Source organism: Aethalodelphis obliquidens, unplaced genomic scaffold (genome assembly GCF_003676395.1).
Source record: "Aethalodelphis obliquidens isolate GAN/ISIS:26980383/991018 unplaced genomic scaffold, ASM367639v1 scaffold47, whole genome shotgun sequence".
In the NCBI taxonomy this organism is placed as follows: Eukaryota; Metazoa; Chordata; class Mammalia; order Artiodactyla; family Delphinidae; genus Aethalodelphis; species Aethalodelphis obliquidens.
The window spans coordinates 13,227,035-13,253,268 of NW_020837991.1; the positions used below are offsets into that span (position 1 = coordinate 13,227,035).

The 26,234-nt window shown below is 34.1% G+C and overlaps 1 protein-coding gene across 12 annotated transcripts in view; it reads right to left on the reverse strand.

Annotated features, from left to right (window-relative positions):
- DPP10 (dipeptidyl peptidase like 10) overlaps positions 1 to 26,234 on the reverse strand; it is a 1,275,593-nt gene that overhangs the window by 467,592 nt on the left and 781,767 nt on the right. For 11 of the 12 annotated variants that reach the window (XM_027082608.1, XM_027082602.1, XM_027082610.1 and 8 more), the window contains one exon: positions 6,708 to 6,803. The exons of the other annotated variant lie outside the window; for it this stretch is intronic. In XM_027082608.1, the coding sequence (XP_026938409.1) occupies positions 6,708 to 6,803 (96 nt within the window). The remainder of the gene's footprint in view (positions 1 to 6,707; positions 6,804 to 26,234) is intronic. 12 annotated transcript variants of the gene reach the window in all.

Genomic DNA, 26,234 nt, shown 5'->3' on the forward strand with positions numbered 1-26,234 from the left:
ATCCTAAAGATGCTACCAGAAAACTACTAGAGCTAATCAATGAATCTGGTAAAGTAGCAGGATACAAAATTGATGCACAGAAATCTCTGGCATTCCTATACACTAATGATGAAAAATCTGAAAGTGAAATTAAGAAAGCACTCCCATTTACCATTGAAACAAAAAGAATAAAATACCTAGGAATAAACCTACATAAGGAGACAAAAGACCTGTATGCAGAAAATTATAAGACACTGATGAAAGAAATTAAAGATGATACAAACAGATGGAGAGATATACCACGTTCTTGGATTGGAAGAATCAACATTGTGAAAATGACTCTACTACCCAAAGCAATCTACAGATTCAACGCAATCCCTATCAAATGATCAATGGCATTTTTCACAGAACTAGAAAAAAAATTTCACAATTTGTATGGCAACACAAAAGACCCCGAATAGCCAAACCAATCTTGAGAAAGAAAATCGGAGCTGGAGAAATCAGGCTCCCTGACTTCAAATGTAAATTGATACAGCCACTATGGAGAACAGTGCGGAGGTTCCTTAAAAAACTAAAAATAGAACTACCATACGACCCAGCAATCCCACTACTGGGCACATACCTGGAGAAAACCATAATTCAAAAAGAGTCATGTACCACAATGTTTACTGCAACACTATTTACAGTAGCCAGGATATGGAAGCAACCCAAATGTCCATCAATAGATGAATGGGTAAAGGAGATGTGGCACATATATACAATGGAATATTACTCAGCCATGAAAAGAAACAAAATTGAGTTATTTGTAGTGAGGTGGGTGGACCTAGAGTCTGTCATACAGAGTGAAGTAAGTCAGAAAGAGAAAAACAAATACTGTATGCTAACACGTATATATAGAATCTAAAAAAAAAAAAAAAAAAAAAGTGGTTCTGAAGAACCTAGGGGCAGGACAGGAGTACAGACGCAGACATAGAGAATGGACTTGAGGACATGGGGAGGGGGAAAGGTAAGCTGGGATGAAGTGAGAGAGTGGCATGGATGTATATACACCAAATGTAAACTGGATAGCTAGTGGGAAGCAGCCGCATAGCACAGGAGATCAGCTCGGTGCTTTGTGACCACCTAGAGGAGTGGGATAGGGAGGGTGGGAGGGAGACACAAGAGGGAGGGGATATGGGGATATATGTATATGTATAGCTGATTCACTTTGTTATAAAGCAGAAAGTAACACACCATTGTAAAGCAAATATACTCCAATAAAGATGTTAAAAAAAAATTATATCCAGGGCCTCACATGTGATCATTCATCCCAGCTAGACATTTTCCACACACAAAAAAAATAACCATGCAACAACTCATATGCGTGATGGACATTGGGAAGGACAAGTCTGTATAGATCAGAGAAAAATCTATGCACACCCTGAGGAAAAGAACTGAAATGAAACCTCTACTGATTGTGGATCAAGTGGGCCCTCCTTAGTATATCAAAGAAATATAATAGTTTATCTCATTATGCTAACCGAACTATTTTGAGTTTTAATCGGATCCAGACAGTGTGCTAATTGCTGGGGTGACTCAAACATCAATATGACACAAGTCCTATTCCTCAGGGTTTACTGTCTCTTGGAACCGAGCTGCTCTAAGAGTCATGTTGGGAGACTACACCCAGTTGGGAAGTGATGGCCACTGGTCCACAATGAGATAAGTTGAGCTGAGGGTAAGCATTTGATGCTTTCGTAGCAATTTGACAGTGCCGCCAGATCCAAATGCATGATAAGTGGCCTAATTTAGCTGAGCAGATGAACCCATGGGTGAGCCAGCAACAGACTAACTATACGAAGAAGAACCTCATTACATGATGTTGTGATTCAACCTTAGTCTTTCCAGTATACCCCAGATGTACTTAAAATCCAAATATATTTTTGATGAAAAGATAACTGATTTATAACCTACAGAATAAATTTTGAAATTAGCCAGTGGTAAAGAGTTGAAGATAAAGTTTAAAAATACAGTATCACTTTATTCATTTTGTATAAAAGCTTAAAATGAACATCCTGAGATTGTTAAAATTGCTTTAAAATCTCCTTGCATTACCATCATCCTTATTTTGGAGACTGATTTCTTCTCTCCAATAATATTATTAAAAAAAAAATAGAGACAGTCTAAACATACATTATCCCCTAAGAGTGGTGCCGTTGTCAATCTAACCTAGATTAGTTAACAAGAAGGAAGCAAGTTTATTTCCTACATTAAAACCTCTGAATATTGATATGCCAGTTCCTGTTCAAAACCTGAGAATTGGCATTTAATGTGAATAATCACTATTTCTCTCAATATCTGTTTAATTCTCATTTAGCAATAACAAAAAAGTTATGAATATAATAGCAATCCTATTAGTCGCCTGTATATCCGCTCTCAAACAAAGTAATATATGAAATTCCTCTTTTATTCCAATGTTATGTTGGTACTTATTATATATTTTTGCAATGTAATTTTAAAACAGTTAATTATAATGAGCTAAATTTGGGGGCTGTATTTTTAATATTTACTTATTTTGTTTTTCTAATAATTGATTTTATTGTATTTTTCAAAAACATTGATTCATGCCAAATAGGAAATACATACAAAGTATTAAATTTTAAAACAGTGGTCTTTCACAATAGTTTTAGAAGCACTGTCTTAGAGGAGATTAGACATGTTATAATTATAATCAAGGAAGAAATTTCTGTATGAGAGAATCAACCTATGGGGTTTAGAGGAAGATGATGCTGGCAGGAAAAAGAACTTTGCACCTGGGAATCAAGTTTCCAGTGGGACAAAATGGGGGCTGTCAGATTGGGGAGAGGGTTCCAGGTAGAGAAAGCAGTGTTGGCAAAGGCACAGAGTCAGAAGAGATTTTGAGCCTTATGAAGAATATCAAGCAGTTCAATACCCCTGAAACATAATGTTAAGTAGAATAGTAGGATAGAGGCCAAGCTTGATTCTGAGAGGTCTGGAATTCAAAGGGAGGAGTTTGGAATTTATTCAATTGGCAAAGGGGTTCCTCTGATGGTTTTTGAGAAGTGTGTTTACAGTTTTTAGCTGGGCCTTATAAAGTTGTATTTGGCAGGAGACTGCTGGAGGATTGGAGACCCATGAAACTAAGTAAGGAGTTTGGTATTAACATATATATGCTGCTATATATAAAACAGATAATCAGCAAGGACCTACTGTATAGCACAGGGAACTCTACCCAATATTCTGTAATAATCTATATGGGAAAAGAATCTGAAAAAGAATGGATATATGTATATGTATAACTAAATCACTTTGCTGTATACCCAACACAACATTTTAAATCAACTATACTCCAATATAAAATAAAAATTAAATTAAAAAAAGAAAAAGTAGTTATAAAATCACATAAACATACATATTTATCGAAAAAATTCAGGAAAAAATGAATAAGCAAAAAGAAAAAAAATATATCAGGTCAAAGTCCAGCCATCTGGAAACACTCACTGGTATACAGTAGAGACAGTGTGAATCACATACCATCAACTCTGTTTTAAAGACGCCTTTGTTTACTTTTTATACCATAAACATGTAAATATGCTTCTACATTATTTTAGTGACTGCATAAGTTACCATTATATGGATGTCCTTGGGGTAGATGACATGACTGCAATATTCAACATGAAAGGATTAGTCACAGTGAGATCTGTACCCATGAGATTATTGTCAGAGGTAGTTAATGCATGTGTTAAAGATGTGGAATGGCATCTCAGAGTGAAACACTGGGAGAAGGGAGGCTTTATACTTCAACATAGTGATTAAAGCAGGCTCCACCTCTTATCAGCTGTGGTTTTGGATAAGTGCTTTGCTTTAGCCTCAGTTTTCTGGGGTTCATCATTATAACTTACATGCTATCTATGAAATATGTCCATAAAGCATCCAGCACAAAGCCTAGCGTAGAAGGCACTCAATTAATATTAGATTTTTCTTTGATGATTGATAGGTCCTCAAATGTACGTGGGGAGATGAATAATGTTAAAGAAGATGGATTTCTGAGTTTCAAGGTGACACAACTACGAAGAAGGTGCTATAAAAATGGAGATTTCAAGGATCTGAGCAGATTTGGTGGAAGGCAGTTGTTACGCTAACCATGAACACGAGCACCCATCCAAGGCTGCATTGACATTCACAGATAAATTGTTTGAGAAGCAGCATAATGAATGACAGTGCTACACTTCAGCCTACACGTGTCAGGGCCATCTAGATGCCCTCCTTCTCCTTGACCAGTAATGTATTAAATGCTCCTATGGTGACCTCCAAGAACTAAATGAAGCTTCCAAATGAGCTTAGTTTAGACTCCTTCAAGCCACTTATATACTATAGAAACCTGGTGAGACATGTCATGAGAATAAATAAGAAGCTCACATTTTACATTTAGATATAATCTGTGACAATGAAGCCAGGGTTACACATTGTATTTATAGTCCCCACTGTATTATCTGGCTTTGTGAGGAATATGTAAATAGGCCAAGTACCTAGTGATTGCCAAAAAGGTGATCTGGATTGGATAGAGGAAAAAATGAGCACAAATCTATTCCCCTGCTGGAAAAGCAACCCAGTGCACACAACCTACTGACAGTGAGTCAATTCTTTCAGTGGTATTTATAAAGACCACATGGCTCTAAGAGCTTAGATATTGTTTAATTCTGTGTAAAAGGTTGTTTTATGTCAAGTTCTTTTATAAATATATTTGATCTTAGGTTTTATTTATAGTATGATAATACACTGCAGCTTTGTCCCAGGATATATTTTCAAAATCAGCTTTACCAATGATTGGTAAAGAAATTATGGAAAAAAATGATTAAAATGATTAACTCCAAATAATTTTATTTTGATATCTTGTGAAGCATTAGAGTAGAATGCGCGCCCTAGATATTGAAATGTGGCTTAATTTAGTATGCAGTTCTCTGCTTAAACACCGTTCCAGTCCTTTGATACTTCGATACCAACGTGTCAGTTACACACAGAAGTAAATGCCTCTTTAAATAGTTCAAGCTAACGTGAGAAGGGGGACGAGACCCATGATTTTTTTCTTGCTTCCCAAAGTCAAAAACTGCACAAATTTCTATAGTTTGGTCAAAATCATGATGAATAAAACAGAATATTATTCAGCATTTCAAATCTAATGACTCGAAGTTTTTTGGTCATCTCCTTCAATAGAAAATACTTGCTAGCAAGTAGAAAGATGACTTATAAAATTACAATGGCACATCAGGAGAATGATTTGTGGGAGATTTATTACGTATTAGAGCAAGGCTACGTAATTCCATACCTTTTTTTAAATTTAGTAATAGTACTCATCTGAAATAAATCATAGTGTACCTCTGAAATAATCATAGTGCAAAGGCAACAATAAGGCAAGACCCAAACTTATGAACAATTCAAAATGAAAATATACAAATAGATTAATAAAACTGCTATCTTGTTTTCTCTATTTGTAACATCATCACCATGATAATACTTACCTTGCAACCAATTTCAACTGAAACCTGAGTTTACAGAAAAATAAAACTGAACTTCTGTTAAATGATTTCATTCATTTATTCAAAAAAAACAAATCTTAAGTGCTTGCTGCTCTCCAGAAACTGTATCAGTGCTAGGTAAACAAGTATGATTTGCCTCCTGCCCTCATGAATTAAGTTACATTCTTTTTATAGCTTCCATAAATAAACATTTAATTTGCAGGCATAAATGTATTTAATTAGGATATTACAGAAGAAAGGATGGACTGTAAGTAAGACGTTATTCATTAGATACAAAGGCAAAGCTCTTCTTAGCTATCATACATGTAACCTACTCTAGGCCTTGAAAACAAGCAAAGATATTATGTCTAAATAAAATGAAGGGCAGAGATTAACAGCTATCTAACCATGGTGATTAGTATGGTCAGGCAAATTGTAATATTCCAGAAATGAAAACCTGACTTCCTTTTCACCAACACATTTCTTATAACTGGATTACCCAATAAATCCCCCTACTACCTCCCACAAAGACAAGCCAAAGTCCATGGAGCCACTCAGTGGTTTTGATTGATTGATTGATTGACTGATTGTATTTGTAATTTAAATTCTTTTTAAAACTTTTTGAAAATAGCAAAATCAGAAATAACCTAAGGAAAGCTGAGGTGATTTCTTTGCCAAGCCACAAAAAGCAGAAATGCATTTTGTTCCCATGCCCCTTCTGTCATTTCAACTTTGTAGAGTCAACTTTGTAGACTCTCAGACTGGAGAGTCTCCCTAGTTTGTGGCATTTAAACTTAAAAAGAAAAGCCACAAAGAGAGAGAAGAAAATTAATCTGATTGCCAAATCTGAATCACTTATATGTACGCTCCCAAAATCTATACTTCTACACCAAGGAGAATTACCCAGAGAAATGCTAGAGATGTAATACGTGTTTGCAGTCACATAACTAATGATTCATGAGGGAAGAGCAGATACAGAGCAGTCAATCTAATGTTTGGGGGATAATTTTATTGATGAACTACCTTAGGAATTAGTTTTCTCTCACATGAGCCAAGGTATAAATTTCTGATTAAATGGTATCTGTAATCATTGAAGCATAATGTCAATTAAAATAACCACTGGTGGTCAACCAGTGGTCAACCAAACCACTATTTAATTTTAATTATACAGAACTTGAAATAAATATAACATATAAGAATGTATACACATACCATTGATCCATCGAGCTTCTGGATCATGAAGCACAAATTCTTTCCTGAAGAGGTCTTCTAAAGACAATCTGGTTTCTGATGAATTTGTGAGTTCATCTAAAATAAAGTAAATTTTAGGTTAGACACATTCTCCAAAGAAGACATACAGATGGCCAAGAGGCATATGAAAAGATGTTCAACATCGCTAATTATTAGAGAAATACAAATCAAGACTACAGTGAGATATCACCTCACACCAGTCAAAATGGCCATCATCAAAAAATCCACAAACAATAAATGCTGGAGATTGTGTGGAGACAAGGGAACCCTCCTACACTGTTGGTGGGAATGTAAATTGGTACAGCCACTATGGAGAACAGTAAGGAGGTTCCTTAAAAAACTAAAAATAGAGCTACCATATGACTCTGCAATCCCACTCTTGGGCATATATCCGGAGAAAAACATAGTCTGAAAGAATACATGCAGCCCAATGTTCATTGCAGCACTGTTTACAATAGCAACCTAAATGTCCATCGATAGAAGAATAGATAAAGGAGATGTGGTACATATATACAATGGAATATTACCCAGCCATTAAAAAGAATGAAATAATGCCATTTGCGGCAACATGGAAGGACCTAGAGATTGTCATACTGAGTGAAGTCAGACAGAGAAAGAGAAATATCGTAGGATACCGCTTATATGTGGAATCTAAAAAGAAATGATACAAATGAATTTATTTACAAAACAGACTTAGAGAATGAACTTCTGGTTACCAGGAGGGAAGGATGGGGGGAAGGGATAATTAGGGAGTTTGGGATTGACATGTACACACTGCTGTATTTTAAATGGATAACCAAGAAGGACCTACTGTATAGCACAGGGAACTCTGCTCAATTTTATGTGGCAGCCTGGATGGGAGCAGAGTTTGGGGGAGAATGGATACATGTATAGGTATGGCTGAGTCCCTCTAGTGTGCACCTGAAACTATCATCAACATTGTTAATTGGCTATACTCCAACATAAAATAAAAAGTTTTAAAATGTCTTAAAAAAAACTAATGAATTACACTATCTGGACTACTTTACTTTAAAAATATGTTAACTAGATGACAATATAAAGTGGAAATTTTAATGGTTTTTGGCATTAGAAGTTTGTCTGTTCCATGATACTTTTCAACCCATTAAATTATTTTCAATATTAAAACTGTCTTGAGCTACCACAAATTTAAGAGATCAATCCCTTGTTATGTAGTGATATATAATATGAAAGCAGTTAATAATTTCTATTGTGCATTGTGCCCCAAAGCACACATTTTCACTGTTTAACCATAATCCAGCCCAATACTTTCCAAAATCACTTCAACATATTCTCTCTAATGATAAATTTACAGTTTTGTTGTAAACACCAAAGATGAAGAGGTAAAGGTCCCAGACAAATATGATCGATAAAACTTCCCAACTTGAAAGGAAGTTCACCAAATAAACAGAATAAATACCAAAATTCCACAAATAAACCCAACAAATACTAAGTGGACTTAGGAGTTAAACGTAAAAACTCAATATAATGCCAGAATATGAATGAAAAGCACATGTTTATATTAGTCCCTGACACATAAACTAGGTGTACTTCCTTTTTAAATCCCCAAATGTAAGAAATGGAAGGACAACACTGTTTAGATACCAAAATTAAGCATAGCAAACATACTTTTAGACAAAAGAGGCTACAGACAAGTTTGTGATATTTCATTTTCTTTGCAAATAATATGATTGTTTATTTACTGTATAAAATCATCTTTGTGACCTTTCAGCTGTGACCTTAACTCTGGTTGAAAATAAAATGTCAACAATATATGCTAACCTCATTAGATATTGTTTTTTAAAAGTTCAGTACTTATTGTAGCAAGAGCTTTGTTTCTTCCAGCTGAAAAGCTGGGGCAAAGAATCAATAACTTCAAATGCAGTTTCTTTCAACATGAATCAGCCATGTAGTTAACCAACAAAATAACTGTTCAGAAACAACTGAAAAAAATATAACAGATGGAACTAGTGAGAATTGTTTGACCCAAGCCTAGTATAAGACGTGATTATATATAGATTTGCAAAACAAAATGCTCCATTTGACAGTCTGACACAACAAAATTTAAATTTACCTTATTCATTCAACAAATACTAGGGCTCTTAATTTTCAAGGTGTTAAGTGAAGTATTGTAAGGTGCAGGAGACATATCTATGTCCTGCCCCGAGGGGTTCACACAAAGCAAGAAAGAATACGATGGATGTCAGAATGAGGATACAGAGTACTGTATGAGCTCAGACAAAGGAAGGAAAATATCTTGCAAAAACAATGAGAAAAGCCTTCAGTGAAAAATATAATGAAAAATATAATGACCAAATATCATGCATTGCTGGTGGGAATGAAAAGTGGTACAGATACTTGGAAGACAGGTTAGCGGTTTCTTACAAAACTAAACATGTAATCTAACAATTGTGCTCCCTGGTATTTACCCAAATGAGCTGAAAACTTACAGCCACACAAAAATCTGCACATGGATGTTTATAGTAGCTTTATATATAACTGCCAAAATTTGGAAGCAACCAAGATGTCTGTCCTTCAGTAGGTGAATGGATAAACTGTGGTCCAGATATTGTGATACTATGAAGTGATAAAAAGAAACGAGCTATCAACCATGAAAAGACATGGAGGAACCTTAAATTATTAAGTGAAAGAAGCCAGTTTGAAAAGACTCCATACTGTATGATTCCAACTATGCAACATGCTGGAAAATGTAAACAATGGAGACTCTAAAGATACTAGTAGTCAGAATGGTAGATACATGTCATTAAACTTTTGTCCAAATCCACAGGATGTACAACAGCAAGAGTGAACCCTAAAGTAAAATATGAACTTTGGGTGATAATGATGTGTCCATATAGGTTCATCAGTTGTAGTAAACATATCACATGTGGGATGTTGACAATGGGGGAGGTTTTACCCATGTGAAGGTAAGGGTAAATGGAAAATCCCTGTACCTTCTGTTCAATTTTTCTGTGAACATAAAATTTCTCTTGAAAATAAAATCTATTCATTTTTATTTTTAAAAGTTAAATGACCTGGGCCTTACAGGTTTCAAAAGACAGAGAAAGGGAATGGCATGGACAAGTGAAGGAATGAGAGCATTTTAGAAAAAAGAATGACTGCTTTTTGTTTGACACAGCAAAAAGCTTTGATGCTAGAATTAATTTTCTGTCATAGTAGTTTGGGATTTTAATCAGATGAGCTAACTTTATCAGGATTTCAGAAATATATTTATTCTATGAGATATCTCAATAAGACCAGATTTTGGTATAGACAAGTTTCACAATTTAAAGTTTCCTGAGATTATATAAAGGCACCCTAATTTGTCCAATACAATCCCTTTAATTCTTAGATGATTACATTTTACCATCTCTCTTTGATATGCATTTATTTAGTTGATCCAATGAAATTTATATAGGTAAAGGTAGGAGGTAGGAGTCTAACTTTCAGTGGAAAGTAGATTATGATAGCACAATCTATGAAATAAATGATCCTTATCAACTGAATTGAAAAATTTACTATATATTTGCTCCTAGGTAAATTCCACATATTTTGTTTACTGTATTTTTTGGGCATATGTAAAACAAACAAACGAAAAAACACCTTGTAAGGCAAATGCAGCATACCATACAATCTTTTTTTCAAATACTTTTTTCAGATATTATTTTGGCAATTCTCAAACGTCTGTTCTTTCATATGAGCTTAAAAATCATATTAAAATCCACCAGAATGGGAATCTTATTAAAATAGCATTATACATACACAGTGAATTGGAAAACTTTAAACTTTAGGTACATTAATTGTGTTTCATCTTCTATTTTTCATATAGATCCTTCACATTTCCTATTATATTTACTAGTAAGTATATATGGTTTGTTATTGTGAACAGAATATTTCCCATTGTTATTCTAAATGAACTAATACACACACACACAGTTAATAATTATATTATTCACCATATCACATTTTCTTTAAAATGCCAATGGAGGGCTTCCCTGGTGGCGCAGTGGTTGAGAGTCCGCCTGCCGATGTAGGGGACGCGGGTTCGTGCCCCGGTCCGGGAGGATCCCACATGCCGCGGAGCAGCTGGGCCCATGAGCCATGGCCGCTGGGCCTGCGCGTCCGGAGCCTGTGGTCCGAAGCGGAAAAAAAGAGAAAGGGGCAAATACCACAAAAAAAAAAAAAAAAAAAAAAAGCCAATGGAAATTAAATCTTTTAGTTTTCTACATATTCCATTCTATCATCTGAAAATACATTTTCTCTTTTTCCTAAAGTTTAAATTTATATGTATATATATTTATATGTATATCTGTGCATGTATATATATGCATTTATATGTATATATGTGTGTATATATACATTTATATGTGTATATACACACATAATATATATATATAAAATTTTCAGGTATTGCAGATTCACACGCAGTTGTAAGAAATAATACAGAAAGACAAATCCTTTATATACTTCCTCCAGTTTCCATCAATAACATATGATATCTTACATAAACAATATCTCAAAAAGAAATTGACATTGATACCCTCCACCAACTTTATTCAGACTTCACCAGTTCTGCATGTATTCAGTTGTGTACATGTGAGTATATGTGGCTGTCTTTAGTTCTATGCAATTCTATCAAATATGATGAGTACCAGTAAGGCAGAGAACAGTTCCATCACCAGAATCTCCTGTGTTGCCCTTTTATTGCCATAACCTCCCTCTGCAACCTTTGGCAACCACTGATCTATTTTCCATCTTTATGATTTTGTAATTTCAAGAGTGCTATGTAAATGGAATCATGCATTATGTAATATTTTGAGATTGGCAGAGATCCATCTTAGTTGTTGAGTGTATCAATTCTCTGTTCCTTTTTGTTGCTTGGTACTATTCCAGGGCATGAATGTATCAGTTTGTTAAACTATCCATCTGTTGAAGGAAATCTGGGTTATCATTTGTAGCTTGGGGTTATTATGAATAAAGCTGCTATGAACATTAATTATAGGTTTCTATGTGAACATAAATGTTCCTTTCTTTGGGATAAATGCCAAAATATGCAATTGCTGGGTCACACGGTGCACATTTAGTTTTGTAAGAAAAAATCGGATGCTTTTCTAGAGTAGTTGTACCATTTTACATTCTCACCAGCAATGTAGAAATGACTTAGTTTTTCTGTGTTCTTGCAAGAATTTGGTGGTTTTTTTAAAAAAATAAGCCATTCTGATATATGTGTAATGATATGCCGTTGTGGTTTTAATTTGCATTACCCTAATAGCTAATGAACATCTGTTAATGTGCTTATTTGCGATGTTTATATCCTCTTAAGTGAAATGTCTGTTCATGTCATTTGCCCATTTTCTAATTGGATTGTTTTGTTTCTGTGACTGTTGAGTTTAGAGTTTTTTATTCTAGATGTAAATCATTTGTTGATATGTCAACTTCGGATTTCCTCCAGCCCTCTACCTTGTCTTTTCATCCTTTTAAAAAGGACTTCTGCAGAGGAAAAGTTTTTTAATTTTGATGAGATCCACTTTATCATTTTTTCCTTTTATAAATCACACTTTTATTGTCAAGACTAAGAATGCTTCAACTAATCCTGAAGATTTTCTCCTATCTTTTTTCCTAAAAGGATAATAGTTTTATATTTTACATATAAGTCCCGGAATCATCTTGAGTTACTTTTTGTCTATCATGTGAGGATTAATTAGAGGTTCATATTTTATTTTTGTTTTTTTGCATATTGGATGACCAATTGCTCCAGCACCATTAAAAAGCATTTATTTCATTTTAGTGAATTATTTCATTAGCTCGAGTGTCAAAACAATGTTGAATAATAATGATGAAATAACAATCCTGCTGTCTTCTTTTATTATGGCAGCATCTTTAATATTTCATTATTTAATAAGATGTTTTTTCTTGATTTTTGGAAAGGAATCTGTATCATGCTTAAGTAATTTGTTTTTATTCCTATGTCACTTCGAATTTTTATCTGAAATTATAACTATGTCATGGTACACTTCCAGCCTTTTATATAAACATAATTTTCTCCTTTAATGTGTTGATATAAAAGTTTTATAAATGAAATTTCCTATTTCCAACCACCCTCTATTTCTATAACAAAATCCAACTGGTCATGGCAAACTATTATTACTTTTCTACTGCTAGATTAATATGTTAAATGTTTATTTAAATGTTCAGATTTTTTTAATGAATTAAACTAATGGTCCATTTTTTTTTTCATTTTGTACTATACTGATCAGTTAACATTTTAATAATTTTAGTAAATATTCTGAACTCCATTTATTTTCTATAATTTGAAATAATTCAATAATTTTAATAGTCAGGATTTTTTTAACTCCAATTGCCCTTAGAATTTATTATAAAATCAACTCATCAAAGTAATTCAAACTATTGTGATTAAATTTTAAATTTAAACAATAATCAGATAAAACTTAAGGTTTAACTTATTTGTCTTCATTCATTACTGAATGAACTGTATATACTTCATTACTTCATTCCTCTTTCTGGTTGTTTTTTTTTCCTTATTTCTTTGTCCATTTCTTTAAATTTTTCTTAGCTGCCAGGCACTATCCCTGAGGTCTCTTGAATTTTTCAGTCCTAGAAAAGAGACTTCTTCCTCTACATATGATGAATAATTAAGCTTCTGTTTTAATAGCCTTGGAGGCTGGTTTTTTTATCCCCTAGCTCCTTTTATCTCCACATCTCATCATAGTCTTTTGGGGTGTTCATCCTTTGTAATCAATCATCCCTTTTCCAAATGCCCCTCCCCAAGCCCTATTGGGATATCCATTTGGAGGGGAAACTTAGGCTCAGCAAACCTAAAGATTTTGACAAAGTTCACATGGTTAGTAAGAGGCAGGATTGAAATTGGAACCTACATCTCTCTGACTTATTAAGCTCTACTGTCTCTCAAAATCAGTTTTCTTTTCTCGTTCTCTATAATATTGTGTTAATTAGTTTTTTTTTAAATGTACTATTTTATAAATGATATTTTAAGAATATTCTTATTTCCTTTTAGCCACAATAATCCTCCTCCTAATTGAAATTCAACTTCTCCTGTACCCTCTCCAGACTTTATTACCATCCCATTCTGCTCCAACCTGCTCATGAAGGTACCATTGCCACAGTCTTTCTATTTTCTCACATAGAGCAGTGTCACAGCATTCATGAAAAAGTGGAGCTTTTTGTTTGTTTTCTTCAAGAAATTGTCTATAAAATGTCAGCCTGAAACTCCAAATTTACCCTCTGCTCATTGTTGCACTCTATTTAGTATTAACATTAGTAGCATCACCTATCACACCTCATCAGCAAACATTTATAACCCAGCTGCAACCTGATTTCTCAGGAACTTAATTTATGTTAGAACCATCTGAAGAAATCTTATATTTCATACATTTTAATAATTTTCTCTCCATTTTGACTCTACAGCCACACTTAGCAAACAGAGAATCCTGGGCACCATTTCTTCATCCCAATCACTCACATCGAACACTGAGAAGGTAGCTTAAGAAGGAAATTGGTATTAGATTGTAAATAATTTTAAGAGATGATTCCTCATGTAAAGCTCCTTTCTTACAAATCTTCAGAGGAAGAAATTCTGAAATCAACACCTATTCCTAGTATCAACAAAATATTACTTAATTTTTTTTTGGCCGCACTTCACAGCCTGTGGGATCTTAGCTCCCTGATCAGGGATCAACATGTGCCCCCAGAAGTGGAAGCACTGAGTCTCAAACACTGGACTGTGTCTCATAGACTTTATCCTTCACAAGTAAGGTACTGGGTAACACATCATCTCTAGTTATTTTGTAACTAAATATGAGATACCTTTTGATGTGTGTGCATATGTACATATATATATAAGTGTGGATACATGTGTGAAAGTCTGAAAACCTAATATATGTTGATAGTTGCTATTTCTTTTTTTTTTAATGATGTTTGCTGTGGGTTTGTATATATATGGCCTTTATTATGTTGAGGTAGGTTCCCTCTATGTCCACTTTCTGCAGAGTTTTTATCATAAATGGGTGTTGAATTTTGTCAAAAGCTTTTTCTGTATCTACTGAGATGATCATATGGTTTTCATTCTTCAATTTGTTAATATGGTGTATCACATTGATTCATTTGCATATATTGAAGAATCCTTGCATCCATGGGATAAATCCCACTTGATCAGGGTGTATGATCCTTTTAATGTGTTGTTGGATTCTGTTTGCTAGTATTTTATTGAGGATTTTTGCATCTATATTCATCAGTGATATTGGTCTGTAATTTTCTTTTTTAGTAGTATGTTTGTCTGGTTTTGGTATCAGGGTGATGATGGCCTCATAGAATGAGTTTGGGAGTGTTCCTTCCGCTACAATTTTTTGGAAGAGTTTGAGAAGGATGGGTGTTAGCTCTTCTCTAAATGTTTGATAGAATTCACCTGTGAAGACATCTGGTCCTGGACTTTTGTGTGTGGGAAGATTTTTAATCACAGTTTCAATTTCATTACTTGTGATTGGTCTGTTCATATTTTTTATTTCTTCCTGGTTCAGTCTTGGAAGGTTACACCTTTCTATGAATTTGTCCATTTCTTCCAGGTTGCCCATTTTATTGGCATAGAGTTGCTTGCAGTAGTCTCTTAGGATGCTTTGTATTTCTGTGGTGTCTGTTGTAACTTCTCCTTTTTCATTTCTACTTTTATTGATTTGAGTCCTCTCCCTCTTTTTCTTGATGAGTCTGGCTAACAGGTTATCAATTTTGTTTACCTTCTCAAAGAACCAGCTTTTAGTTTTATTGATCTTTGCTATTGTTTTCTTTGTTTCTATTTCATTTATTTCTGCTCTGATCTTTATGATTCCTTTCCTTCTACTAACTTTGGGTTTTGTTTGTTCTTCATTCTCTAGTTTTTTAGGTGGAAGGTTAGATTGTTTACTTGAGATTTTCATTATTTCTTGAGGTAGACTTGTATTGCTATAAATTTCCCTCTTAGAACTACTTTTGCTGCATCCCATAGGTTTTGGATCATTGTGTTTTCATTGTAATTTGTCTCTAGGTACTTTCTGATTTCCTCTTTGATTTCCTCAGTGAATCTCTTGGTTATTTACTAATGTGTTGTTTAGCCTCCATGTGTTTGTGTTTTTTAAGGTTTTTTTTCCCTGTAATTGACTTCTAATCTCATAGTGTTGTGGTCAGAAGAGATGCTTGATATGATTTCAATTTTCTTAAATTTACTGAGGCATGATTTGTGACCCAAGATGTGATCTATCCTGGAGAATGTTCTGTGTGCACTTGAGAAGAAAGTGTAATCTGCTGTTTTTGGATGGAATGTCCTAGAAATATCAATTAAATCTATCTGGTCTGTTGTGCCATTTAAAGCTTGTGTTTCCTTATTAATTTTCTCTTGGGATGGTCTGTCCATTGGTGTAAGTGAGGTGTTAAAGTCCCCCACTATTATTGTGTTACTGTTGATTTCCTCTCTTATAGCTGTTAGCAGCTGCCTTATGTATTGAGGTGCTCCTACGTTGGGTGCATATATAATTGTATATCTTCTTCTTGGATTGATCCCTTGATCATCATGTAGTGTCCTTCCTTGCGTCTTGTAACATTCCTTATTTTAAAGTCTATTTTATCTGATATGAGTATTGCTACTCCAGCTTTCTTTTGATTTTCATTTGCATGGAATATCTTTTTCCATCCCCTCACTTTCAGTCTGTATGTGTCCCTAGGTCTGAAGTGGATCTCTTGTAGACAGCATATATATATATGGGTCTTGTTTTTGTATCCATTCAGCGAGCTTGTGTCTTTTGGTGGGAGCATTTAATCCATTCGCGTTTAAGGTAATTATCGATATGTATGTTCCTATTACCATTTTCTTAATTGTTATGGGTTTGTTTTTGTAGGTCCTTTTCTTCTCTTGTGTTTCCCGCTTAGAGAAGTTCCTTTAGCATTTGTTGTAGAGCTGGTTTGGTGGTGCTGAATTCTCTTAGCTTTTGCTTGTCTGTAAAGCTTTTGATTTCTCCGACGAATTTGAATGAGATCCTTGCCAGGTAGAGTAATCTTGGTTGTAGGTTCTTCCCTTTCATCACTTTAAATATATCATGCCACTCCCTTCTGGCTTGTAGAGTTTCTGCTGAGAAATCAGCTGTTAAACTCATGGGAGTTCCCTTGTATGTTATTTGTCATTTTTCTGTTGCACTCCATAATTTTTCTTTGTCTTTAATTTTTGTCAGTTTGATTACTATGTGTCTCGGTGTGTTTCTCCTTGGGTTTATCCTGCCTGGAACTCTCTGCACTTCCTGGACTTGGGTGGCTATTTCCTTTCCCATGTTAGGGAAGTTTTCGACTATAATCTCTTCAAATATTTTCTGAGGTCCTTTCTCTCTCTCTTCTCCTTCTGGGACCCCTGTAATGCGAATGTTGGTGCATTTAATGTTGTCCCAGAGATCTCTTAGGCTGTCTTCATTTCTTTTCATTCTTTTTTCTTTATTCTATTCTGCGGCAGTGAATTCCACCATCCTATCTTCCAGGTCACTCATCCGTTCTTCTGCCTCAGTTATTCTGCTATTGATTCCTTCCAGTGTATTTTTCATTTCCGTTATTGTATTGTTCATCTCTATTTGTTTGTTCTTTAATTCTTCTAGGTGTTTGTTTCTTAATTCTTCTAGGGCTTTGTTAAATATATGTTGCATCTTCTCGATCTTTGCCTCCATTCTTTTTCCGAGGTCCTGGATCTTCTTCACTATCATTATGCTGAATTCTTTTTCTGGAATGTTTCCTATCTCCACTTCATTTAGTTGTTTTTCTGGGGGTTTATCTTGTTCCTTCATCTGGTACATAACCTTCTGCCTTTTCATCTTGTCTATCTTTCTGTGAATGTGGTATTTGTTCCACAGGCTGCAGGACTGTAGTTCTTCTTGCTTCTGCCGTCTGCCCTTTGGTGGATGAGGCTATCTAAGAGGCTTGTCGACAGTTTCTATTGAAAGGCTAAATATTTGTTAACCAAATAGTATCCTATGATTATGGTTATAATTATGAATAATAGCACATGGATCCAATGAGATGCACAGTATAACAATGATCCCAAGTATTTAAAGAACTGGAAACAGAGTAATTATTTTTTTAATTGTACAAGATATAGAATCTTAGCTAAAACATTCAACTTTGGCAACAGGAGTGTAGAAATAGAATTGACATTAAATAATTCTCTCCATGTTCTTTTCTCTGTTCTAGTCTATCATTCAAGATCATAGACTTCTATTGGTATTTCTGTGCTTTCTTCCAAAAATCCAACCTTGCTTTTAAATGGCCTTTTGAAATAAGTTGGCCACATAATCTTAGAAGAGAAAAGAAAATTCTTCAGTAATGAACTGAAGGAAAACTAATCTGTGACTTTCAGTACTTGGTTTCTCTTTACTGAAACTGTGTTACTTTTTATCTGGTTTACTCTTGACATCAGAGGTTCAGAAATATTTATTTTAATTTAAATGTTACTTGAAATAATTTCCTGTTAAACCAGTAATGAAAAGAAAAATCTAATCAGGTAGTTATTCAGAATTCCCACAAGAAGGACAAGGCTATTTCCTCTTTCTGCTCATTTGATTCTCTCTTTTCTCTGGACGTCCAATGTACCACCACCTTTATTTCCCAAATCTACATTTAAATCTCTATTCTTAAAGGTTATTCTCACTTCCCATGTTTAGTGTCACTACAGGTTACTCTTCTAGTGCATTTCCATTTTATTTTATTTTTTTTTATTTTATTTTTTTTGCGGTACGCAGGCCTCTCACTGTTGTGGCCTCTCCCGTTGCGGAGCACAGGCTCCGGACGCACAGGCTCAGCGGCCATGGCTCATGGGCCCAGCCGCTCCGTGGCATGTGGGATCTTCCCGGACCGGGGCACGAACCCGTGTCCCTTGCATCGGCAGGCGGACTCTCAACCACTGTGCCACCAGGGAAGCCCGCATTTCCATTTTAAAACATTATTGATTTTTCAAAGTTCATAGAAAGGGTAACACCCCCACCACCCTGCCTTATATAACTGTATATATGAAAATATAGAATGCAAACCATAGCAGTCACAGCCAAATTCCAGATCTTTTCAAAATATTTGCTGATTGTACATTTCCTAGTCAGACTTTAAAGTTTTCTTTTACTACTTAACAGCTAAAGCACTAATTCCTTTCTTTTTTCCATCATTTTCCCATTCTTTTCTTTCACTAGGATGCTGAAATACAATACAGCAGACTGAATATTGTCAAAATTTATGTCATTTGAGATCAGATATAATATATCAAGTTCTTTTTAATGTTTCCTGATTTATCACCTAGAAAATGAACAAAGGGTTACTATTTCCAGTTAAGGAGCTACACATAGTTTGGAATGTAAAATTGAGGAATAAAAATACATATCACTGAAACAGAAGAAAATTACAAGGTATGCCCTGGTACAAGTTACATCTCTTTTCTTTTCTATTTATAAATGAAGAAATATATGGAAATCATTAGGCAAAGTACTCAGCTTATTTAATGTTAGCCATTGTCATTATTATTATTAAAATGTTAAAATGTATAGGTCAATATAAAGCAAATTTGAATTTTAAAATTTCAAAGTCACAAAACAAAATGTTTTCCCTTTCTTTGGAGTTTTTGTTTCTTTCATAGTTCCCTTCAGCCCAAATATTTCCATTATGTTCTTGGATGTACCCTACCAGAAGTACAGTATTGAGTTGCATGTTTTAGTAGAAAAAGTTAGTGAAATGTAAAATTCACTCAGAAGTCTCTTTTTGAAAGAAGAGTATTTGGCTATTTTGAATTTGTAAGGTCAAATATATGGATCACACAAATAAATTATAAATCAGTCTTGTCAATGAAGCAGCTTGTCACTTAGTATTCTGAACACCAATTCATCCACTCAAGCAAAAGCACAAAGGGAATTAGTGCACTGTGTACCATCTGTTTTATAGTCCCAGAAAATTACCTTTGTTCCTCTTTGTATGCCAGGAGTTTCCTTCCTCTATCTCTTTCTTTTGCCTTTTCCTACTCCAATATCTTGTTGTGGCAACAGCTAAGTTTCTTGAATAAAAGGCCAGTCAATTCCTTATCTTCGTCAATTCTATCACCTAGAACCACTTTTGACTCAGATTAACCCTGTATTTTATAAAGTCTAAATTATATATACCCTTCAAATTAAATTTACTTCCTAAATCAGATTATCTTCCAATGAATGTTCTTTCCTTCTCAAATATATTTCCAGCATGTAGCGTTCATACAGAAAGCCACATTTTAATTATAAAAAGTCATTTAAAAATTCAGCTATGTGGAAAGTTACTAAATTGTAGCTACAGCTGGGTCTGTACTGAATGGAATGAAGAGGACGGCTGGCAAATAAGGTATTATATATTTGTTTAACTGTCACTTTCTTCCCTCTTCCAACTCTGTCCTTTTTTTTCACCATACATGGGGAGAATTTCTAGGGAATGTACACTGAATACAAAATACTGAAATACAGATTACAAGAAGTTTGCCTTCTACGATCCATTCATCTTCTCAAAGTTTCCCCACAGACAGTTATGAACTTATACTCCCACTGCCTATACTCAAACAGGGACAAGCACTAATGCTGAAATAACAGTAATCAGAGCTAGGAGTTCATATTTTAATCCTAGTTAAACCCTTAACTAGTGCATAGGCCCTTGGCTAGTTCTCTCCATCTATTCAGGAGTAAGTTTCCTCATTTGTAAAGAGAAAGGGTTGGACTAAATTACACTGTGGCTGGCTGTGTTCTAGAGACTCTAAAGCTCTCTTAGGACAGAGAAAGGAGAGGGGTAGATGGGAATTACGTGGTTAAAACTCTTCAACCAGAACAGCTCTGCTGTTGACATGTTTGGTTTCTTTATATAGAATTTTATTGGATGTACCCCTCCCCAAACACACACAAAGGCCCATAAAGTAGCTTGCATCTGTAAGATGCCCTAATTTCTGTTATATTCTGTACGAGTTCTCCTTATTTTCAGCAGAGACTCTTAAGTGCTCATCAAAATAAGGAATGTACTTTCAGGTTCTGAAGGACTTATTAAATTTTACTTCAAACTTGTCATCTCTTGAATAAGTAAATCAAGAGCTTTAGGATTTACTCATAGGTTTAATTAGTCAAATTAGTCAATTATTCAAAGTGCTAATCACATTCAATCTTCTTTCTGAGACTTTTTCCAAATTAAATCTCCTGAATTTGAGTAGAAAACCTAAATGTGAGAAATGTACTTGCACAAAGGCCTTTCACATTGTGAGAAGAAAAGGCAAATTACAGACTGATACACATAACACACACCTTACACACACACACACACACACACATACACACAATAGAATGATGTCTTCTTTATACCCTAATGTGTTATAGCTCTACTTTGGGCCTATGAGCTCTTATATAAACAAGTTTGAGCTCCTCCCTCAGGCATACTTTTTATTTCAATCACATTACCATGAGCAAATTTTTGTTCCATATCTCTACTACTCTACAGGAGAGCACTGCAGAGCATAATCTGTGGGCAACTGTGGAAACAGTCCTAAAAGTCAAAATTATATTCATAGTAATACTAAGGCACATCTTCCTTTTACACTGGGTTGGAATTCCCACTCCTGGAAGCAAAACCAAAAGTGGATGCAACTACAGGCACCTCACTGAGAGTCAATACTGTGGCATAAAACTATATGATAGTCATTCTGTTCTTTAGTCTTATAAATGCTCAAAAAATGCTTGAAAAATCCTATTCCAGTTAAGAATTTCCTCAACACAGTTCTAAAAACTGTCCATTGTATTCAGTCTCCACCCTTGATATCTTTTTAATATTTGTGTGGTGAAAAGGGACTTATACCTCCTCCCCTCTGCTGCCCAAAAAGCACTTCCCCTGCATATCAACATGGTACTTGTTCCAAAGAAATGCATGTGGGCAATTGCTTAAGTTATGAACTGAACTAACAGCTTTTTTCCTGGAACACCATTTTTAGTGGAAAAAATGAATAACAAACTATGATTATTTAGATTTAAGGATCTGGCAAATGTTTTCTTCAAAATAAATAAAATGAGCCTCTCACTTAAAAATCATAACTGTTAAAAAATAATACCTAAAAAATTTTAAAAACATAATTGTTTGTTACAAACTATAAAATTCAAGCTTTCAAAAAAAAATTGAAGTTTTCAAAACTTGTGTTCTCTATCTTGAGTTTGACTACTTCCCAATACTCTTCTAGTGAGATTTTTCTAGTTATACCATCAGTGATATTAACTGTTTTTTCTTAATATTGTGTAATAAACTCTACCAACATTTGGAAGATGTGTGTAACTCACTGAACTAATATTTTCCAAATGACCAATGCATAATGTTACAGAATCGTGCATAGGTAAAGATCCTTTTAAAGTGCTAGATGGACCAATAGATTTTAAAAGCAGAGTACTGATATTTTACGGATATGGTTTCAGGTTTCACAATGCAGCTAACCATTGAGGATCTACCATTTATCAAGTTCTCAAGAAGTATCAAGGAAGAGCATCTACAATTATGTGAAAAAGCTATTAAAAAACTCCCTCCATTTCTAACTACATATATTTATGAGGCCAGAATTCCTTTATATGCTTCAACCAAAGCAACTGACTCCAAAAGAACTGACACAGGAGTACCTATGAGAATCCTGCAGTCTTCTATTGAGCAGACATTAAATATTTGCAAAAACATAAAATAATGACATTCTTCTCACCAATTTTTGAAAAGGTAACTATTTTTCATTATATATTATGTATAGTTACATGTAATAGTTTTATTTTGCCATTTTAAATGAATTAACAGATATTTTATAAAAAGCCTGAGAAATTAATTTCTAATCCAGAAAATATTTATAGGTATAATTCAAATGCCCAAAAGCACTTTTGTGTCCTCAATGATTTGTTAGAGTTCCCCACACTAAGCTCTCCTGTGTATACTTTATTGTGTATTTTATTGTTTATTTTACCTTCATTTCAAACTGCTATGGTTATAGTAAGTGTTATTCTAGGCCTCTACAGATGTGGACTCTCTTCTCAATTTGGTAATAACATCAGATTTAATGATCATACTACATTATGTTATTGTTATGTTCATCATCAAGAACTTCATGAAATATTTCTCTGACATTCTCTAATTTTTAATACAAGAGTGAATAAGTAGACAAATTTGTCACTGGTCAATATTTAGTGAAAACGGTTTGTACTGATAGTGTAAACTATTATGCATCATACAATAAATGGAGGAAACAGTGTAAATGGTAAAGATGGAAAACCTAGGCTTGATGGTTTTAAACATAACAACTCAGGTTGATCACAAATCACAGAAGCCAGTTGCATATAAATTGGATCAGTAAAGTCTGTTATTAGAGTGATATCAATGAACACAAAGGAGTAGATTGCTCCAAGAGACTGTTTTCCCACAGTAACATCAAAAAAAAAAAAAAAAAAACACAAGAAAAATTGTCAGAATAAACTGTCAGAACTCTGGAAAACAGTCAAATGTTTACAAAAGACAAGCAAACACTGAATCAAGAAAAAGGCAATTTAAAAATAATAGGAAGGCTTGTGGAATTTTTATTTTCCATTACCCCCATCCCCTCACTGTCTTGGTGGCAATCTTTGAGTCAGCAGCCTGCATTTGTAGTATGGTCCTGGTTCTAGAGGGAGGAAAGTAGATCTTATTCTCAAAGAGTTGTGTTTGCCTGCTCTAAACTGTCTCAACTGACACAAGGCACTTATTTTTGTTACACCTAATCCAGAACAATCAGGGCAGAAAAGCAATGGGTATTCCTCAAAAACATCATAAAGCAAATGAATGAGCCACAGCTACATGGGGAAAAAGACAGAGTTAAGACATAATATAGGGAACCCAAAGCTGGGAGGCAAAGCTGGAAAAGAGTTTCTTTGGGAAATTAGGAATGTAGGAAAAATGCCTACATATATTGGAACATTTGGAAAGCCACATGCATGCCCAGAGCAGCATGCATGCGCAAAAAAGATCTGAAAAGACCCTAAGTTTTCACCTCTGGCTAAACTTTAGGCTCAGTACAAGCAGGAAGTGAAGGCTAAGACAGAATTGCAGATGATCTGAATAAGTGTCCCAGCACAGTACTAATTTGAAAAGAATGAGAGGGTTTTTTGGTCCCCTCTTTTTAAAAACATTCTACTTTTTTTTCTTTTTTTATCCTCCCTGCCCCTCCCCACCTCTTGAATCCTAACATTCAAGGAAATCTTTGTAAAAATGTGACCTGTACATAAACTAAAGGAACAGAGACTTCAGAGACTACACATCACACAGGACTGACTTTCCAAAATCGATATATCAATATTGATCAACTAATCAATGCATCAATATCAATATCTCTCTATATCTATTTATTTATCCATATATCACTACATCCAACAACAGCAGGATACATTCTTTTCAACTACATGGAACAGTCGCCAGGATAGACCATATGTTAGGCCACCAAACAAGTTTCAATAAATTTAAAAATATTGAAATTATTCAAAATATGCTCTCTGAATGAGATGGAATGAAAGTAAAAATCAATAACAGAAAGAAAACTGGAAAATTCACCTGTATGAGGATGTTAAACAAGACACTTTTAACAAGCAGTATTTCAGAGAAGAAATCACAAAGGAAATTAGGAAATACTTTGGGACAAATGAAAATGAAAATACAACATACCAAAACTGATAGGATTCAGTAAAGGCATTACTAAAAGAGATAAATACCTCCACTAAAAAATAAAGATCTCAAATCAATAACCTAACTTTACATGTAAATAAGTAGAAAAAAGAAGAGGAAATTAACTGAAATCTAGTAGAAGAAAGTAATAAATATTAGAGTGATGATAAATGAAATTAGAGAATAGAAAACCAGTAGAAAGAATCAATAAAATCAAAAGTTTTTTCTTTGAAAACATCAAAACAATTGACCAAATTTTACTTAAGTTGACTAAGATAAAAAGAAAGAAGATGCAGATAATAAGTCAGTTATGAAACTGGGAGCATTGCTAAAATTTTATAGAAATTAAAAGAATCATGAGAGAATACTTTGAACAACTGTATGCTAACAAATTAGATAACTTAGATAAAATGGACACATTTCTAGAAACATGTAAACTACCAAACTGACTCAAGAAGAAATAAAAAATCTGAACAGACCAATTACTAGTAAGAAGATTGAATCCATAAACAAAAACCTCCCAAAAATGAAAAATGCAGGAACAGATGACTTCACTTGTAAATTCTACCAAACATTTAAAGAAGAATTAGCTCCAATTTTTCTCAAACTCTTCCAAAAGCTAGAAGAGGAAGGAATACTTAATAACTCATTTTATAAGGTTAGACTATTCTGATCCAAATCCAAAGAGAACACATGAAAAAAATGTTAAGATTCCTTATGAATATATATGCAAAAACCCTCAATGAAATACTAGTAGCAAATGGCAGAATGACTTCTTTTAATTGGCCAACCAAATTCTCCAGCATATCAAGAGGATTATGAACTATTAACAAAGAGGATTATTCCAGGAATTTAAGGGTAACCTGACCAAAAAAAAAGAGGTAACCAATGTAATACACCACATTCATAGAAAAGAAGAGGAAAAACACATGATCATCTCAATTCATGATAAAAAGCATTTGACAAAATCCATCACTCTTTCTTTTAGAAACATTTTAAAAACTAGGAATGAAAAGAAACTTCCTCAACATGAAATAAGGTCTTTATGAAAAACCCACAGCTAAGGTGGTAGTCAGTGATGAAAGACTGAAAGATGTTCTGTGATCAAGAACAAGACAATGATGTCCACTTTCACCATTGCCATACAAAATTATACTAGAAATTCGAACCAGAATTCTAGCCAGGGAAGAAAAATAAATAAAAGACAGCCAACTTGGAAATGAAGATGTAAAACTATCTCTATTTACACATGCCATTGTCTTCTATATGTAGAAAACCCAAAGAATCTACAACAATCTTCTACAGCTAATAAGTAAATTTAGAATAAAGGGTTTTAAGTGTTTATCAACACTCAAAAATTAGTTGTATTTCTATATGCCAGCAATAAGCAATCAAAAAAAGATATTAAGGAATTAATTCTAGCTACAATCACATTCAAAAGAATTAAATACTTAGGAATAAATTTAACCAAGGAGGTAAAGAATTTACATTTAAAACTATAAAACATTGCTGAAAGAAATTAAAGATATAAATAAATGGAAAGACAACTAGTGTTTAATGATTGAAAGAATATTTCTAAGATGGCAATATTACCCAAAGTGATCCACAGATTCAATACAATCAATATCAAAATCCCAACTACCTTTTTATTTTTTGCAGAAATGGAAAAGACAATCCTCAAATTTATATGGAATTGTAAAAGGCCCTGAATAGGAAAAAATTAAAAACTAAAAAAGAAAA